This window comes from Mus musculus, chromosome 5 (assembly GCF_000001635.26).
Source record: "Mus musculus strain C57BL/6J chromosome 5, GRCm38.p6 C57BL/6J".
Classification (NCBI taxonomy): domain Eukaryota; kingdom Metazoa; phylum Chordata; class Mammalia; order Rodentia; family Muridae; genus Mus; species Mus musculus.
In genome coordinates, this window is record NC_000071.6 from 107,533,780 (window position 1) to 107,552,490 (window position 18,711).

Here is an 18,711-nt window from a genome sequence, read left to right on the forward strand (position 1 = left end):
TATCTTGCATCAGACGCCTTCTAAGTTCTTTTGGTAATGCCAAGCTTACCCTGCTGATATGGTGAGAAACCAAGGTGTGACTGTAACAGTCTCTCACTTTTCACATCCATCCTGTCTTTCTTTAACACATTGTTCAACAGGAACACAAAAGACTGTAGTTAATTTTAATACTAGGTACATGAAATGCCAACCTTCTGAAATGGTTACCTTTTGCAAAAAATAATCTTTCAGAGTATGTCAGAAGGTTTTTCCTAGAGCCCTTTTGTTCAGGAATATATTTGATAAAGTAAGACACAGGCATAGACTATTCTGCAGTTAGAATATTATTTTTAAATTGTGTGTGTGTGTGTGTGTGTGAGAGAGAGAGAGAGACAGAGACAGAGAGAGACAGAGAGTTTGTGCTGTGTTTGTGGGTGCCCATTGGATTAGAGGTGTTGGATCACTGGAGCTGTAGTTATAGGTGCCTCAGCCACCAGACACAGGCCCTGGGAATTGAAGTCAGATCACCTGGAAGAGCAATACAAGCTTTTAACCACCAAGCTGTCTCTCCAGCCCCTAGAATATTAATCTAATCTAAAACGTACTCCCCACCCCCTTTTGAAACTCTTTATTACTCTGAACACCAGAAATTGAAAAATGTGTTAAGCTTCGTTTAGATCTATTACAGTCTATATATTTTACATACAGAGCCATTATAGAGAATCTAAGTTCACAATTTGGATAAACAGCAGTGTCACTTGGATTTTTGTTGTTGTTGTTGCTACTAATCTAAGGCTACAAGTTCACAGAGATCTACCTGCCTCTGCTGCAACTGAAGGCAAGAGTCCTCACGCCCTGCTTTCCTTTCCTTAGTCAATGAACCCCCCTCCCGCACAACCTTCTTGGTTAACAGCAGTCTTTAGTCAGAGCTGGGTCTGCGGCTGCGCAAAAGCCAAAGTCCAGCATGCACTGCGGCAAGGGCGGCCCTCGGGAAGCCCAGTCCACCGGGCGCTAGGGAGGAGCGAAGTGCAGCAGGGACCTGGCAGTCAGGTGTGTTTGCAGCCTGCGGGTGGTGCCGCAAGCCTGTCTCCCCAGTTTGTTTCTCCCGGTGTGGTGTTTCCTCTGACTTGAGATGCCATCTTTACCTCAGGGCCCGGTGGCCTGAGGGAGGCGCCTTCCTGCCCTTGAGAGGCCCTGACAGGGAAAGTGGTCAGTGTGCCCTGTGGGATTGTAGAGCCGCCTGCACCTCGGGCCTGCCGTGAGCCCTGTGAACTTAAGCTTTATTACTTTATCCACCATTCTTTACTTAAAGAATAGGGAATAGGACACAACGTGAAGATCACGTGGGTCACACGAGCAGGGACGGTGAAGGTGATTTTCCGGAAATCACTCTGCAACCCTAAACATAGTTAAGCGTAGGAACATTCTCCGGCTTGGACAAAACAGGAACAGCAGTCGTGCGTTTCCTTGGTTTTTTAGTTTTTGTTTGTGGGTCTTCTGCCTTCATGTATGTCTGTGTACACGTGCATGTTCGGTGTCCAAGGAGACCATGTGGTGCTGGGAATTGAAGCCCCATCATCCTCTTGCCCTATGAGTCGACGGCCATTCATCTTCAGAAGAGGAAGGCCGCAACTCGAGGCCAGGAGGTTTGGCTAAAGTTAGTTAAGTTGTTGGGACTGAAGGAGTCCCTGACTGCTAGCCTACTTTTTCCCGTAGAAATCCTGAGGTTAGGTTGCTTTCTTAGCCCTAGTTTTCTGATTTCTAATCCTCAACAGTACTCCTTTGGGAAATTACCGACCCCAATTCTTTTTCCGCTTGTCAGTGCTCAAAATTATCTCTCACACAATTGGTTTTAAAACCTAAGAATAAGGGTATGAAGAGTTAAACAAATGTATGAATTACTGATATACACACTCCAGTCTATACTCGGGTATTCGTTTGTGGGTGCAAGATCAAGTAACTGCCATTAGGGTGGAAAGATGAATTTACTTTTTTTTTTTAAATTTATTTATTACTATATCTAAGTACACTGCAGCTGTCTTCAGATGCACCATAAGAGGGCGTCAGATGGTAGTAAGGATGGTTGTGAGCCACCATGTGGTTGCTGGGATTTGAACTCAGGACCTTCGGAAGAGTAGTCAGTGTTCTTAACCACTGAGCCATCTCTCCAGCCCCGAAGATGAATTTACTTTATTCACTATGTGTCAAGGGCTAGAGTAGGTATACCAGAAAATGTCTTTGCTCTCAGAGAGCTGGTTTGTCATTCACTCATTCATGCAATAAATGAGGAAATTATGGAGCAGTAGGTTTCAACTCAGCAGGAAGAACTTGCTAATTATCAGAGCTGTTCATAAGTGGAGTGAAACTATCTTGGGAGACACTGACTGTCCATCACACAGAGTGACTCTCATTTGCATTGGTTGCTTTCTAAATTTAGCTTTGAACTACTTCTGTATTAGGTAACACATAGAATGTAAATCTAGTTGACATTATTTGGTGAAATGAAATACACCTCTAAACAGTCTTGTTGAGAAAATGTGCTAAGTGTTCAGTAGAGTAAGGCAAATTCTGAATAAGTCTCATTTCATTAAAGTGTTGGTTTCTTAGAGAGGATAAGATTTTTAATAAACTAAGTATTTTGTAATGGAAATTTTTATTTATTATGTTAAAGATTTATTTGGGGGCTGGCCATATGGCTCAGAAATTAAGAGCACTGGCTGTTTTTCCAGAGGACTTGGGTTCAATTCCCAATACTTACATGGCAGCTCACAACTGTCTGTTAACTCCAGTTCCAGGAGGTCTAACACACTCTTCTGGCCTCTATGGGCACTAGGCACACATGTGATGCATAATCATACATACAGGCAAAATAACCATACACATAAAATAACAATTCTTTAAAAAATTTATTATTTTCAGTTTTGCATATGATGTGACGTGTGTGTGTGTGTGTGTGTGTGTGTGTGTGTGTGTACACCTGTGTAATGTGAATGCTGGTGTCCAAGGAGACCAGAGGCATCAAATCCTCTTGGAGCTGGAGTCACATGTGGTTTCTAGTCACTGCTCTGGATTCAGGGACTCAAATTGGGTCCTGTACAAGACTAATACACACTTTGAATTGTTGAGCTATCTCTATAGTCCTGAGTTAGCTATCTTCGAAGCACTCTGACTTACACAAAATTTGAGACAATAATGCAGAGTAATGCAATGTGGTGGTTTGGATGAGAGTGGCCCCTATAGGCAAACGTTTGAATATTTGGTGGAACTGCTTGAGAAGGATTGGGAGCTGTTGCCTTGTTGGAGGAGATATCACTGGGAGTGGGCTTTGAGGTTAGTTCTCTCTCTCTCTCTCTCTCTGTCTCTCTCTCTCTCTCTCTGTGTGTGTGTGTGTGTGTGTGTGTGTTTCTCTCTGTGTCCGTGTCTCTCTCTCTCTGTTTATCTCTGTCTCTCTCTCCCCTCTCTCTTTCTCATGCCTATGGATGAGATGTTAGCTTTCAGCTACTGCTTCAGCACCATGCCTATCTGCCTGCTGCAGTGTTCCCCACCCTGATGGTGATAGTCTCCAAACTTCTGGAACCATGAGCCCACAAATTAAATGCTTTAAGTTGCCTTGGGCATGTTTTGTCATGGCAATAGGAAAGCAGCTAAAACACCTCTATAGCCAGTACCTCTCCCCTGATAATGATAATGATAATGATAGCATCTTTTGCCCAGCTTCCCTGTCATTAACATGTTAGCATGGTGGTTCTACTACAGTTAATGAACTGGCTTTGTTATTATTAGCTAAATTCCAGGTTTGTTCAAATGTTTTTAATTTTTACCTAACATTTTTTTTCCTGTTCCAGGATCACAACCTAGATAATACATCATGTTTAATTAAAATATTTCCATAGGTATTTAGACTGGAATATTTTTCAGATTTCCTTTAATGGCCTTGATATCTTTATGGAGTACTATTTAGATCATTTGTAAGATGGCTTTCTAATGAAACATTGTTTTTCTTGTGATCAGATGATTTACTGAGAGGAAGGCTATATCATATCAATAGATGCTAGTAACATAATAATTCAAGACTGTCAGTCAGTGTAGACCTTTCCAGTGAGTAAGGTAGCATTGGCAGAATTCTCCAGTACAAAACTGCTACTCACCCCATCCCATATTGTACTCTTTGGAAGAAAGTTACCATGTGCAACCTCACCTAAAGGTTTTTAACGTTGGGTCTATTATCAATTATATGGAGTCCATGTCTGTTGGGGTGGGGGGTGTTGCATAGAGACCTGAGTGGGACGTGGGGTATCTTCCTCATTGCTCTGTTCACCATGTATTGCCTTGAGATAAGTGACCGGGAAGCCTAGCTTTTCAGTGTGGCTAGCTGACTAGTCAGCTCACAGGTTCTGTCTCTGCCTTTCATTGCTGAGGCTACAGCCATAGCCTTGCCTGGCTTTGTGCAAGAGTGCTGGAGATTCAACTCCAGGCAGGCTTTTATGCTTGCAGAGCAAGAGCTCTAGCACACAAAGCCATCTCCACAGCCACAGGTCCCACATATAGGTCAGCCTAAAATTTGCATTAGTGTGGACTCCAGAATAGTTACTTCATACTTTAGACTATAATACAGTTCTGCTTTCTGTTTGTTTGAACTGTTCTGCCCACCTTTGGCCATCTCCTTGCCCTCCTCTGTCCTTACACCCCTGCCAATGTGGTTTGTTTTCTGTTTGTTTTTAAACATGTCTTTACTTCTGGGTGATATAGCACTCTGGCTCTTCTTACATATTTCCTGCCTAACTCCTACAATCAGCTATGTCTCCAAGGAACCTAGTTTCTATTATTGGAGAATTCTATAAAAATTTGATTTGCTAGATGTTTGGTTGTTAGATGTACATGTTTCATAGAGGATAGGAACTGCCTACAGAATAGAATTCAGAATTGTTTGTAAAAGGCTAGAGATTCCTATACATGGATTCCCTTCCTACATTTGACCTATATGTGTATGTGCTCATGTGTCACCTGGCCTTGCCCCTGACTCTATGGACGTAAGAACTCTGCCAGGAAGCGCTAACGCTGAAGGGTTACTGTGGGCAGAGCCCGCCCTTGCGTCTGAGTTTGCATCTTCTGTTTGTATCCTGATGCTGGTAGGGTAACTGGCTTACGACGAACAAATAAAAGTTCAGGGCTTTCACAGTTGTTGACATGCCCTCTTCTCTTTAGGTTAGCTAGGGGAACGCTGAAGAGCCAGGCCTGGTGGTTCACACCTGTCATCCTAGCACTTGGGGGATGGGGAAGGAAGAGGAATGAGCTTGAGGTCAACAAAGGCTGCGAGAGACACTTTATTCACTCATCAAATCTCTGTGCCCTTCGTTCTTCATTCTCCCAGATTGGGCTTATCCAGCGGCATGGCAATGGATGAGCGTAGAGGAAAAGAAAGAGTACAGTGGACAACCACCATTATTATCAGCTCATCTCTTAAGGTAAGGAGGTTTTTATACTACTGATCTTCATTTGTAAAACCTAAACTTAATGCAGTATTTTGAAAGATCTTTGGCTTCAAGTATCCCCAGTCATGGGAAGTGGAAGTAAACACACTAAATGTGTTTCTAAGTTAGTTATAAAGGTTTGCCTTGGAAATGTTCTAGTGCCATTCCTTAGGTAGGATCTCATTGGCTCAGGCTTCAAACTTGCTTCAGAACTGCAAACCTAGAGGATTTCTAAGCCTCTAACTGGACCCCAAGCACAGCGATTGCAGTGTGTGCTACTGCTCCTGGCCCGGGGTCTTTCATATTTCCCTTATGGCCTCTTTTTAAAAAAATATCTGGGTTTTTTTTAAAAAATATGTACCTATTTTATTTATTTTTCTGAGACAGGGTCTCATGTAGCTGAGTCTAGCCTCAGACTTGGTACAGCTGAGGATGGCCTTCAGCGCCTGATCTCCTGGTCCTCCAGCTCCCTGCTTCCCAAGAGCTAGGGATGCAGACCCGAGCTGCCTTCTCTGGCTTGCTGCTGTGTTCTGGTTCTGAGTCCTTAGGAAACTCAATGTTCCTTAGGTCAGAGCCCCCTTGATCCGATATCTCAATGCATTCAAAGGTGGTCAGTGTTTTTTGGTGTTATTTGCCAAAAAGATCCCAAGTAACAAATCTTTGTGGTTCTTTGTTAAAAGAGTTGCTACTATAGCTTTTTTCTTGCTGTTCTCTTACAATTTCGCTTGCTAACATCTTATGTTTGAATCAGTATTTACTGAAGATTGGTTTGGTGTTTTCTGTTTTGTATTTTTGCACAGGTGCCTGGCTTACCATGGTCTTCTCTCATCCCAGAGTCCTTATGTGCATACATAGCTTAGAAATTAAGTCTTATGGAGACTGCCCTGGACAGGGAAAGTCTACTTGCTGTAGGGCATTTGCCCAGTGTTTGCAGAGCCCTACATTTATGTCCCAACTGGGGGTGGGGTGGAGTGTGTGCAAAATTCAGTTGTTTGTGCTCCTAACCTCTTAAGGAATGTAGAAAAAGAATGATTTCTTTCTCTATTAAGTTTTATACTGTGTTTAGAGTGTATTTTATAAGTTATTTATAAATATTTATCCATATCTTAGAGGTTAAATTCATTAAGTTGAATTCTGAAATTTGCCATTTCCATAGAGAAGATCTTCATATGAGAATTCTTTTTTATTTTCTAATAAACTTCTGATCAGTTAAGTGCTACTTTCTATTTAAAGTGCTATTAAATTTAAGTGCTATTGTCTGTTTAAATCTGTATTTTCTTTCATGTGAGATTTTCTAGTTTTAAAGCATATTATTAGATAGTATATATTCAGGAAGGTTATTGTATTTTTTAAATTTGTGATGTATAAATAAAATGAAGCAAGTTTTTAATAAGCTATGCTGCTCTTGAGAACGTGTGATGGACTCCAGTGCATTATAAAACACCAAGGAGGCAGAATAGTGCCCAGTGTTTTCTAGCCCTAGCTGCTTTGTTTTGGTGGTGCTCAGGGTTGAACCCAGGCTCTCTGCCAGGCAAGTGCTCAGCCGCTAATCTGCATCCCCAGCCTCTGGTCTTCCCTGAACAAGTAGCATCCTTTCCTATTTCATGGATATAAAACAGTTTGGAAAACAAAGTCTTAAATTCTGGATTGCTTCTAGAAAACCCTCAAATGTCCTAATTTCCTTGCACTTTCTGATTGTTGGTTTATTATTTTATGATCCTAAGTCACCAGCGTAGTGCATATGGAGCCTCAGGACTTGCGTCAGTCACTCCCTACCTTGCTGTGAAGTTGCCCACTGTGTCCACCTTCCCTCAGCAGACCAGCGCCTGCCTCTGAAGCTTCTCTGCTCTGCTCTGCTCGAGCACTCTCACCTCTGGCTTTTTTGTTTTGTTGGTCTTTTGCTGCTCAATATACTCCTTTTAAAATTTAAAGGTATGATTAACATTCTAGGCAGCTTTGCTGCCTCATGAATACCTATTGCATCCTTTCCATATTTTAGTTCTTTGCTAAATTTTTCAAGATCTTTCATCTCCTTGAACATAGAAAGCAGACCTATTAGTGACTATTTATGGTGGTTCTCTTTCATGTAACCTTACCTCTGTATGTTTGGCTGGTGTGTGTGTGTGTGTGTGTGTGTGTGTGTGTGTGTGAGAGAGAGAGAGAGAGAGAGAGAGAGAGAGAATGTGTGTTGTAATTTACATTTACAATTGTACAAGTAAGTTGAAGTCTATAATACATTTAGGAGAATATGTTATTCTTCTACAAAGCCTTTAATTCTGTAATAGAATTAAACTGATGCTCTGTTTGCCAGGCAAAACAGAAATTTTAATTTTAGATGAATAATGCATTTAATATAAGGTCTAAATATTACATAAGATTCATTTTAAAATTACATCACAAGGCTGGTCAATGGTAGAGGGAATATGCAAAGCTCCTGATTTGGTTTCCAGCACTGGAAACAAATTTTACATTTATAATTCAAGTTTAACTGAGTGTTGTTTATTTGTATTTGCTAAATCTGGCACACCAAGCCATGCGTCATTAGTTAACTAGGCTCTGTGCATCTCGAATGACACTAACTGTGGGAGAATGGGAGCATTGGGAAGCAGGCTCTCCGGTTTCTTCTTGGACAGTAGACCCTGCTGTGAGAGGCCCAGGCTGAGAAAGGCTTCTCCCAGGAGCTGTAAGCTCCAGCAGTTCTGCATCTGATGCACTCCAGGGACTGGGGCGGCTGAGGCCAGCTGCAGCCCCTCGAGAGCTGCTCCACTTTTGTCAGAAGCTTTGCTGGGCTTTCCCTCCTTCGTCTTTCTTGAATTGGCAGGTGCCCTTGGGGAAGAAATGGCCTACATGTCGGGGCCACCTCTTTGAGTTTTTGTATAGATCTTGGCCTCGTAGTTTCTCACTATCCTGCTAGTTCTTTGATGCATTTGTACAGATTTTTTTTTTTTAACTGTCGTTTTCCAAGTTCTTTCAGCAGAGAGTTGGCCTAAATTACTGAATCTGCCATTACTGGAAGCAGTGTAAAATTTAAAAACATGCCAGAAAGGGGCATGGTTGGACTCGAACTCGAGGACCAGGCTTCAGGAATATGAAATACTCTCCTTGGGTAGGAAAGGAAGCATATATTTTAGACTGTGCTTAAATTATGTTGTTCTAAAGGAAAGTATAAATTCAGTTTAGGTAAGGAAAGAGTGTGTGTATATGTGTATGTTTGTGTGTGTGTGTGTGTGTGTGTGTGTGTGTGTATGTGCCCACCTCCCCCCACTGCACGCGCATGTATGGTGTATTTGTACATGTATGTGGCTGCAAATAGCAAATACACAAATTTGCATAAGCCAGAAGGGGATGTCATGTGTCCTGCTCTGCTTTTCTCTTCCTTATTTTTTTAAGACAGAGTTGCTCACTGAATCTGGAGCTAGGCTGATGGCCAGCGGCAAGCCCAGTACTGGGGTTACAGACATGTCTGGCCGTGCCTGACTTTCTGTATGAAATCTAGGAATTTGAACTCAGTTCCTAATGCAGTGCTCTTACCACTGAGCTATCTCCCTGACCTAGTTAACAGATTATTTATTTTTATTATTTTATTTATTTACAGTTCAAATATTATCCCCCTTCCCAGTTTTCCTTCCACAAGCTCCTTACACTCTCCCCCTTCCCTCTTGCCTCTGTCAGGGTGCTCCCTCACCCACCCACCCATTTCCACCTTACCACCCTAACATTCCCCTATGCTGGGGCATCAAGCCTTCACAGGACCAAAGGGTTCCCCTTCCACTGATGCTAGATAAGGCAGTCCTCTGCTGCATATGCAGCTGGAGCCATGGGTCACCCCATGTATATACTCTTTGGTTGGTGGTTTAGTCCCTGGGAGCTTTGGAAGGTCTGGTTGGTTGATATTGTTGTTCTTCCTATGAGGTTGCAAACCCCTTCAGCTCCTTCAGTCCTTGCCCTAATTCCTCCATTGGGGTCTCTGTGTCAGTCCCATGTTTGGCTGCATGCATCCACATCTGTATTGGTCAGGCTCAGGCAGAGCCTCTCAGGACAGCAATATCAGACTCCTTAATGTGGAAACTAGCAAGCTTGAGTTCTAACCAGTTAGGAAATATGTTAACCACTTAGGTTTCAGCCCTTGGACTGATATAATCTAGTTGTTTGGATAGAACAGTAAATAAGGTAATGATTTTTGTTGGTAATATTTAAATCAGAATATAGTGATGCTGCCTTTATATATTTTCTGGCTCGTCTACAGTGAATGTAATGTGAAGACATGAATTAGGAAATTGGTTGTCACCTACATGGTATTCTACGTTACTGTGTGGACCTCTCTGCTATCTACAAAATAGCTCCCAGCTTCTTCTAGAGTTACACTAATGCATGTGAGAGCATTGCCAGGTCATTTCCTAAAAAGAATTGTCCCTAGTTCTCAGTTTTTAGTTCTTTGACACTGCTCTCATTTTCTATCCCTAAGGACTACTAACTGATTTCCAGACCACACTCAGAACTTCAGGAGGAATGGTTTCACTCCTTCCGTTTCAGTCTTTTGCCCCAGAGAGTAGATTGGTTTCTGTGGTGACCAATCTCTAAGTGGAACAGTGATAAAACAAACCATTAAACACTTTTAATTTTTTACTAGCTGTAACAAAAATCATTTCAAGCATGTCTTATGTTCGTGTTTCTGAAAATTCTTTTTAAGAGTTACGAAATTGCAACTGCCCTAGAAAATCGAAGCCACAAGGTTCGGTATTCTGATACACTGGAAAGTGGATCGATTGTATTTTCTCTGTCTGGTACAGTATATTTGTTAATTGTCTTTACTCAGGGTTTTTGTTTGTTTGTTTGGTAAAATATGTGGATGCACATGCTAATTTTTGCAGTTCAGTAGTGACATAATCTCTTAGTGTGTTATCTTTTGAAAGAGTAAATGGTTGCACTTTGTGCTTGCTGCAGATGTAGTGCCAACTGTGGGATAGATTTGTTCCTTCAGTTAAATGGTGTCTGGTAGAAGATGGGGAAAGCACTTGCTTTGGAACCAAGGTAAAAATAGAAACGTCCACTTGCTTAGCAATAAATATAAGTTGTTAACAGAGGCCAACAGTACTACTCTGGCCATAATTTACATACCCAAACCAATATATGATATACTCCTATTACTTTGATTTACTGAAAAAATAAATATTGAAGAACTTTATAGGGACAAATAAATGTTCCTAGAATTACAAAATTATGTATGAGACATGAACAAAGTTCAGGAGTTAAGTTAGGCTAAAAAAGTCTGGTGATATGGAGGGACAGCCTCCATCTGTGCATGGGGAGTAACAGGTGTGACAGAAGTGATGAAGGAAGGCAGGCATCAGTCTGTGCCCTCTCACTCACAAGCTAGCGACCCTAATGCCGAGCCTGCGCCACAGGGAGACCATCGCAGAATCTCAAATAGTTCTGTTAGGTTTACCATTCTAGCAGAGATTTTAGAAGGCAGGTGATTTCTGAATCATCTAAAAAGGCATGCTGAAAATTATCCAGACTCCAAAGCATTCCTCCTAGTTGAATAGAAAATACTCCAGAAAAAAAAGAGCATTTTTGGTGACTTGTATGTTTGGTTATCATCTGTATGTTTACAAAGAGGTACTCTTTCCATGTTCTTGAGGAGGACAATGATGTTCAGAGAGGTTATATAAAATGTATAAATGCATTCAGTCACTGTGTAATCACACACAGCTTTCTATTGATCGTGTCTTTTTACTTTCTGAACAGCTATTACTAAGCTCAAGTGTCCTTTAAGACAATTCTGATAGTTGGTCCCATTTCAGACACCAGGTATATGCTTGTTTGAATACATTCAGTTAGTTACGGCTCCTCCTGAGGGAGGAAGGTTTCTTCAATAAGAAATAATTGAAGATTTGCTTTAAACTCCCTTTCTCTTATTGATTCTCACTTTGACAGTCATTACAGAACCTTCTGAGTCGCTGAACACTTGCTTGTAAGGTAGTGGTTGTGGAAGGACATGGCACCTCCTGGATACCTGTCCCTGTGCCTCCTATCTTCCTTTAGCTGTTTACTTATATCCTTTGGGATAGCTTTTCTAATAAGCCAGAAAATATTTTCAAAAAATATTCTAGTATGAAAACTTTTTAAAGTTTTCATTCTGTAGTCCTGGATGGTTGTTTCTATAGCCTGGAATGGCCTTGGACTCACCACAGTTCTCCTGTCCAAGCTTCCATATGCTGAGATTATAGATGTGTATCACCACACCTGGCTTGAAAGGTTAACTTTTAAAATAGACTTATGGCAGAAAAAAATTACTGGCCAATGTTTTTCCTTTAAATATTTAGAACAGGTCATTCTGTTTTCTAGAGCATGTCAAAGAAATATCCAAACCATTTTGTTATATACAAATTGTTTGAGGTCCCTGATATTATTGAGCTTGAGGCTCTGTGTAACTTCATCATATTCACCCTTTCTAGGAGTTGCATTCTTGTTGATGGATGCTAAGGAGTGTATGACATCGGCTGAGGAAATATTTGTAACCAAAATTGAGAAGTTTATTAACATTCACCAAAATAGTTTCTTGGTTCTATTTGCTCCACTCCATGGGCCTGAAGAATGGAGTCTCATGTTCAGGATACATCAGAGGTATGGAAGCAAAGCACAGCCAGTCTTTCTTAGTTTTGTTTACTTCAGTTCTTAATGCTTTTAGGCAGTCAAACTTTATAACCTGTTATATGTAACCCAACAGGGCAGACAGGTGTTCCTTAAGTCAGGGTGACCAGAGTTGGTGTTGACATGGGGCCTGCCTATTTTACATAAGCAAAACAAAGTGAGCTCTAAAACCTGGTTACATAGCCACCTCAAATCTTCTAAGGCACAAAGCAGGATGTGACTGAATGAACATGTGTACAGCAGAGCTCTGTCCCCTCCTCGTGCTGCCTGTGACAGCAAACAGCAGTCAGTCAGTTACGTAACCACTTTCTTTTCAGGTTCTTGGGCAGTAACTTACGAATACTTCCTGTACACAACACAGTAAACGCTCTTGACCTTATGTGCACTATAGCCAAGGTAAGCCACCTGGACAAAGGATACTCATACACAAATATGTACATCTTGGCCAGAGATTTTAAGGTTTTGATTTTAAATAAAGTTTTGAGATAATAGAGAATTTCCCCCCTCCATTTGCTTCTTAATGCCCCCCCCCCATGCTCTTTTAGATGTGGCCTCTTTTTGTTACGTGTGTGTTCCTAAATGCATACTATAACCTGTTCAGTCCCAGGCTGACCACTTAGAAGTGAATTACCAATTTGGGAGTTTTCCCTGGGGAAGACCTCTTCCCCTGATCTCAGCATTCCTGGGTTTCCTGTAGTTCTTGTCAGACCTGGGGCTTTTTACTTACATGTTATCATTCCTATTGCTGGTGACTTTTTGAGTCATGTTTAGCCATCTATGTTGAGACTTCATATGTATAGCTTCTGACATTTCTAGGAGACACAATCTCACAGCCAATGCCCTATTCTTGAATCAAAATCTTTCTGACCTCTTTTGCAATGATCACTGAGCCTTAGGTGTAGGAGTTGTGTTGTAGTTGTATCAGTTAAAACTAGTAGGACCCACAACCCTGCATTTTGATTGGTTGTGGTTTTCTGTAATGTTCTTTTCTATTTTGCAGAGACAAGTTTCCTTGATGAGGGGTGAGGACTATACTTACCTGTGGATATGACAAATATTTAAAGTGTAGTTAGGTATACTGCTGGTTTAGTAAAGTGGTGGTTGTATGTTTCCCTCCAAGATCCATGACATCACTAGTCCTGGGTAGTTTTCAGGGTTCCCAGTACAGGCATGATTTCCCTCTTGTTTAGCAGGTCTTAAATCTAATTAGAGACCTGTTCGTTCCTGCTAAGATATGCATGCCACTGCTGTACCCTTAGGGTTATCATGTCATGCTAGTCACTGTTGTGGTTCATAGACATACTGGGTAGGATTGTTGGTTCCTTCCCTCATTTGGAAGCTTGCACCGCCCCTTCTAGGGTCATAAAGGTAGTCTTCAGAAATAAGGACTTACCTTCCACCCGTGGGCAACCAAGAGCAATAGCAATAGCTTCTAATGTTTTGGGAGTCTCTTGGACAACTCTGACAACCAATGCAAAGGAGGGCTTCTCATGTCTAGTGTTGGGTTGTGTTAGATGGCCTATGGCTCTTCAATGACTGTCAGCCCCGGTGGGAAAACTTCATTAAAATTATAGATTTATATACCGACTTAAGTGCAATATAGGTATTTTAAGGTAGACTCTTTATGACTTTTTAAGATACTGTTATTGTTACTAAGGGCTTTTGTTTTTAAATATGTCTTCAAGTTGTGTACCCTCTTGAGGATTGTCAAGCTATCCACCTTCTACTCATTTCTTTCCTGAGCCTGACATCTTCGCAGTTTATTCCTGGTAACCTTGTGAACTGTTCCCCACCAGTTCAGTCTCTTCTCAGGTGGCTTCTCCTTGACAGTGTTCATAGACACGTCAACTTCCCTTCCTAAGTTTTGCACTTGGAAATCCTAGAGCATTTCTCATACTGCATTTTAGGGAGTTACAGTCTGAAATTCCTTGAAGACACAGTTCAGTTACTCTATCACTCTAATTCATACACAATGTTTTGGCACATCCATGTCGAGAGATGTTTGCTGAATTATCATTTGAGGCAGAATTTCATTCTGCAGCCCTGGGTGGCCTAAAATTCTCCATGTAGACAATACTGGCTTCAGTCAAACTCAGACATCCACATGCCTCTAACACCTAAGTTCTGGGATCAAAGGTGTGTGTCATCCTCCAGCAGAAAGAATTTTGCAAAATACAGTCCTACCAAAATACTCTTTCTATAAATAATGCTGTATGTTTACATCTTTTTTCAGACTACGTCCAAACCACACATAGACAGCATCTGCTACAGAATGATAACAACTAAAGCGTACATCATAGAGCAGAGCCCTGTCTGGAGAACACTTCAAAAGATAAAGTTGAGTAGTGACTCAGTTAGTGCAGACTCAGGAGAGTGATCACACTTTTTCAAATGGAGGATTAGTTAAACTTATTAACTTGTAATGTCCAAATGTAGATTTAAGGGCGTCTGTATTTAAAATAATATGTATACAATTAAACTTATTTTATTTGGGAAGCTTGGTTGAATGGTTCCTTTGATGTTTAGGAGTGCAGCTGCACAACACAGTGCTACCCTAGCATATACTGGACCTTTTAAACACTACAGGGAAAAAAAAAAGAGAAAATAATGGATGCATAGATAAAACTCATAGTTTTGTTTGTTTTGTTTTGTTTTAGAGACAGGGTTTGGTGTTTTTGTTTGCTTGTTTGTTTTTCTCATGTATAACAGCCCTGGCTGTCCTTAAGCTCACTTTGTAGATTAGGCCGACCTTGAACTCTCTACCTCTGCTGGGATTAGAGGTGTACACCACCATGCCTGTGTGTATATACATGATATATACATGTCCCACATGGGTACCAGCTGTCGTGGAGGCCAGAGGAGGGTGTTGCCTCCTCTGCATCTGAGTTGCAGTTGTAACCTCCACGTGGGTGCTGAGAACTGGAACTAGGTTCTCTGGAAGAGCAGGAAGTACTCTTAACCACCGAGTGATCTCTCCAGGCTTTTAAAAGCAAAGACTATTTACTACTGATATGTATCAGAAACTTGCAAGCCAAAAAAAAAAAAAAAAAAGCTGTATTATTAAAAAGAATTATGCAATTTTTCTAGTAGTAAAATTTCTGTAAATATTTTTATGGTGGTATAAAGTATAATGAAAAACAGCATTTTGTTGGTTTTTATTTATGAAATAGAACCTTTACTTTATCCCAACATTTTCTTCAGAGGTAGACTTTGATTTGATTTCAATGAGTTCTTCTACTCGAGCCAGAACACTTTCAATCAAGTCAAATGTGAAGAGAGCGGAATGTAAGACCTGAAAAGTCAAGAGCATCATGTTGTCATCACTGGTCTAGTGTTAAACAACCCAGACCAGCCTTCAGCTCACAGTCCTCCTGCATCAGACTGGCCACTGCAGGGGTTCCAGGACCATGATCCCACCCCAGCAGACATCTGTGTTATTAGTGCTGCCTCTAAAACAAAGCATACCAGAGACTTTAGGCTGGAGATAGCTTAAAATTTGTGGGTTACCTTAAGCTGCATTTCAGGAGGCATAGAAGGGATTTCTTCTCCACCTACAGTCACGGAACAAACACCTTTACACATTGAGGCTACTGTAGGGAAGAAATAAAGCATCTCACATTTAGCCATTACAACAGTTGAGGGTTTCAGCACCGTGTGTGTGCGCGCGCGCGTGTGTGTGTGTGTGTGTGTGTGTGTGTAGTACTGGGAATCAAACCCAGGGTGTGTTGAACATACTAGGCCAATGCTTTACTGCTGATTCCCAGCCCCAGCTCTCAGACTGTAGTACATGTATTTATTCTGTGTGTACATGTGTGGCATGGTGCATGTGTAGTATGACATGGATTTATTCTGTGTGTACATGTGTGGCATGGTGCATGCGTAGTATGACATGGATTTATTCTGTGTGTACATGTGTGGCATGGTGCATGCGTAGTATGACATGGATTTATGCTGTGTGTACATGTGTGGCATGGTGCATGCGTAGTATGACATGGATTTATTCTGTGTGTACATGTGTGGCATGGTGCATGTGTAGTATGACATGGATTTATTCTGTGTGTACATGTGTGGCATGGTGCATGTGTAGTATGACATGGATTTATTCTGTGTGTACATGTGTGGCATGGTGCATGCGTAGTATGACATGGATTTATTCTGTGTGTACATGTGTGGCATGGTGCATGCGTAGGGGTCAGAGGGCGACTTGGAGGAGTTGGTTCTCTTCTTCCACCACTTGGGTCCCAGGGATTGAATCCAGGTTTTGGGCATGACTGATGGCAGGCACCTTTACCCACTGAGCTATCTTGTCATTTTAATTGTACATAGATAAGCTACTTTAATTGTTACTAATTGTAAAATGTGCTAATGAGGTAACACTTTGTTATAAACAAATAAAATTAAGCACTAGAATTAAGCGATATGTGACTGAATCTTCAGAGAAATGGCTTTATTTTGGCATGTATAGGACACATAAAACATTTTTCTTTAGTATACTCAAGAGCCTATACCAGGAGTGTAAGATTACTGTACCAGAATTGCCAACTTTAAAGAAGTAATTCTGAATCTATATTTCTTTTTTACAATTTGTACAAATTTACTCTGGGACAATGAGGGGTGGACCATGTGATATAAGAGCGTACAGTCGGGCCCGAGGAGAGATGCTTGTAATACACCCACTCACATTCAGAGCCTGGGCTCTAAACACAGAGTTTCAATGTGGTTTAAGCCTTCATTAACCCAATTTCAGTACTGGCTAAGAATCATATTAATTACACAAATATTGCTTTTATGGCCCTCATTTTTGCATAAAGTGAACATGTACTAAAATGTGATAGTTTGGGGCTATAGAGACGCCTCAGTGGCTAAGAGTACTTACTGCTCTAATACAGAGCCTAGGGTGTTTCCCAGCACCCACATGGAGGTTCAAAATCACTTGTAACTCCTGTTCCACGTGATCAAGCAACCTCTTCTGACCTCCACAGGTTCATGCACACATACAGTACACATAAAATAAATATTTAAAAAATATGGTCATTCCAGAATTTGAATGGTTAGACCTAATGGCAAATAAAATTGCATATTACCAACCTTGGTTATTTTGTTGGCTGTTTTTAATTTCTGCTTCATAATGTGCTTTTGACATATTAAGTCCTATATGAAGTGGCTTTAGAAAGTTATTTTCAATTTTTCCAAGTTCTGTCCATAATCCAGTCTGTTCAAAAGATTTAATGAACAAATTAGTTACTTGGTTCAGTTAATAAACATCCACCAATTGTGAGAAATAATGATCGTGCCACCGTGCTGCTCCGCAGTGAGTTCTGATATGTCAGTCAGCTGCACCCACCACCCCCCCCCACACACACACACATCTTTTAAACAACTTCTCTTACACTGCTGGGAAATGCAGAGGTCTAACAAGAAACTAGATATAAATTCAAACTTCAAAAATATACCTATCTAGTCCACCAGCATCTATAGATTTGGAAAAACAAAGATTAATCTGTAATGCTTGCATTGTAGAGAAGACTTTAAAAGCAATGTTTAATGAAAGAGAATGCAAGAATATGTCTCATAACAGGAAAATGTTAAGTAGTGGCATATTCGCATAATGGAAAACTACATAGTCATTACTTTTTTCTTGAATAAATATTGTTGAATGAAAGAAACTTTTATATAGCATGGCTTGCTTTTTATTTAAAAGAGAAAAACGTTCAAAGTGCCCGGAAGAGTATAATGTCAATAAGGGGTGATGGGTGTGTGATCCCTGCTTTTATTTTCATTTATTTTGTAAGTGTGTGTGTGTGTGCGTGCGTGCGTGCGTGCGTGCGTGTGTGTGTGTGTGTGTGTGTGTGTATAGAGGTGCCATGCTGTGGTGTAAATGTGGAGGTTAAAAGGACAGTCTGGAGTTGGTTCTTTTTCCTAATAACTTGTGGGATCCAGAGACTGGGCTCAGGTCATCAGGCCTGTGTGCAGGCTACTCGACCTGCTGAGCCGTGTTTCCAGCTCATGTGTTTAATGTGCATGTGGCGTGTTGAGGTCATACCCTGCGTGGAGATCAGAACACGACTCTGCCATATTGATTCTCTTCCTTCCATATCACTCGGCTCAGGGTCGGAACCACAAAGCCGCCCTGCCAGCTCTAGTCCTCATTTCCTTGGTGTAGCGATCATTGTAGGACGGTGGTGTAGCAACGTTGTTCTTTATGTGCGTTTCAGGCTTTCATTCGTACACGCCTGAGAACCAGCATGGCGCTTGTGCCATGTTCTCATGTCTGTTCACACCTCTCTCCACCTAGTCCTCTCGGGCTAACTCCTGCCTCCACATCTGTCCTCCTCTAATGTAAACTCCCCCCCTTTCCTTTACCTGTATCTTTTAAGCACTAGAGCTGCTGCTTCCGAGGCCGATTAGGTTATTGACAGCCAAATGTGCTGCATACATGTCTGTGTACCTTATGTATGCACTGAGGGACCAGACGAGGGCATGCAATCTCCTGAGATTAGAGTGGGTGCTGAGAATCAAACCTAGGTCTTCCACAAGAGTAGCACTGTGTATGTTAGTACTAGGATTAAAATGTATGCCCCAACTACCTAGCCCAACTACTCAGCCC

At 41.3% G+C, this 18,711-nt stretch overlaps 2 protein-coding genes across 10 annotated transcripts in view; one reads left to right on the top strand and one right to left on the bottom strand.

Moving 5' to 3' along the window:
* The first annotated feature begins 940 nt into the window (after nt 1–940).
* 1700028K03Rik (RIKEN cDNA 1700028K03 gene) lies at nt 941–17,770 on the top strand. Of its 2 annotated transcripts, NM_175241.2 has the most exons (7): nt 941–1,029; nt 5,351–5,444; nt 10,141–10,234; nt 11,909–12,077; nt 12,422–12,500; nt 14,338–14,441; nt 15,306–17,770. In NM_175241.2, exons 2-7 carry the CDS (start codon nt 5,376–5,378, stop codon nt 15,316–15,318), a joined length of 528 nt encoding a protein of 175 aa, NP_780450.2. In that variant the 5' UTR covers nt 941–1,029; nt 5,351–5,375; the 3' UTR covers nt 15,319–17,770. The 2 variants fall into 2 exon arrangements, with proteins under 2 accessions (NP_780450.2, NP_877422.2); NM_182745.3 differs by lacking the exon at nt 15,306–17,770 and having other exon boundaries at nt 14,338–14,598.
* Nucleotides 15,183–18,711, bottom strand: part of Glmn (glomulin, FKBP associated protein) — a 48,927-nt gene continuing 45,398 nt past the window's right edge. For 4 of the 8 annotated variants that reach the window (XM_011249410.3, XM_030254179.1, XM_017320694.2 and 1 more), the window contains 3 exons: nt 17,193–17,316; nt 15,612–15,694; nt 15,183–15,396 (listed from right to left, as the gene is read on the bottom strand). In XM_011249410.3, coding sequence (XP_011247712.1) covers nt 15,280–15,396; nt 15,612–15,694; nt 17,193–17,316 — 324 coding nt within the window. In that variant the 3' untranslated portion in view covers nt 15,183–15,279. The remainder of the gene's footprint in view (nt 15,397–15,611; nt 15,695–17,192; nt 17,317–18,711) is intronic. The other 4 variants (NM_001161738.1, NM_001161739.1, NM_133248.2 and 1 more) reach the window with 2 other exon arrangements.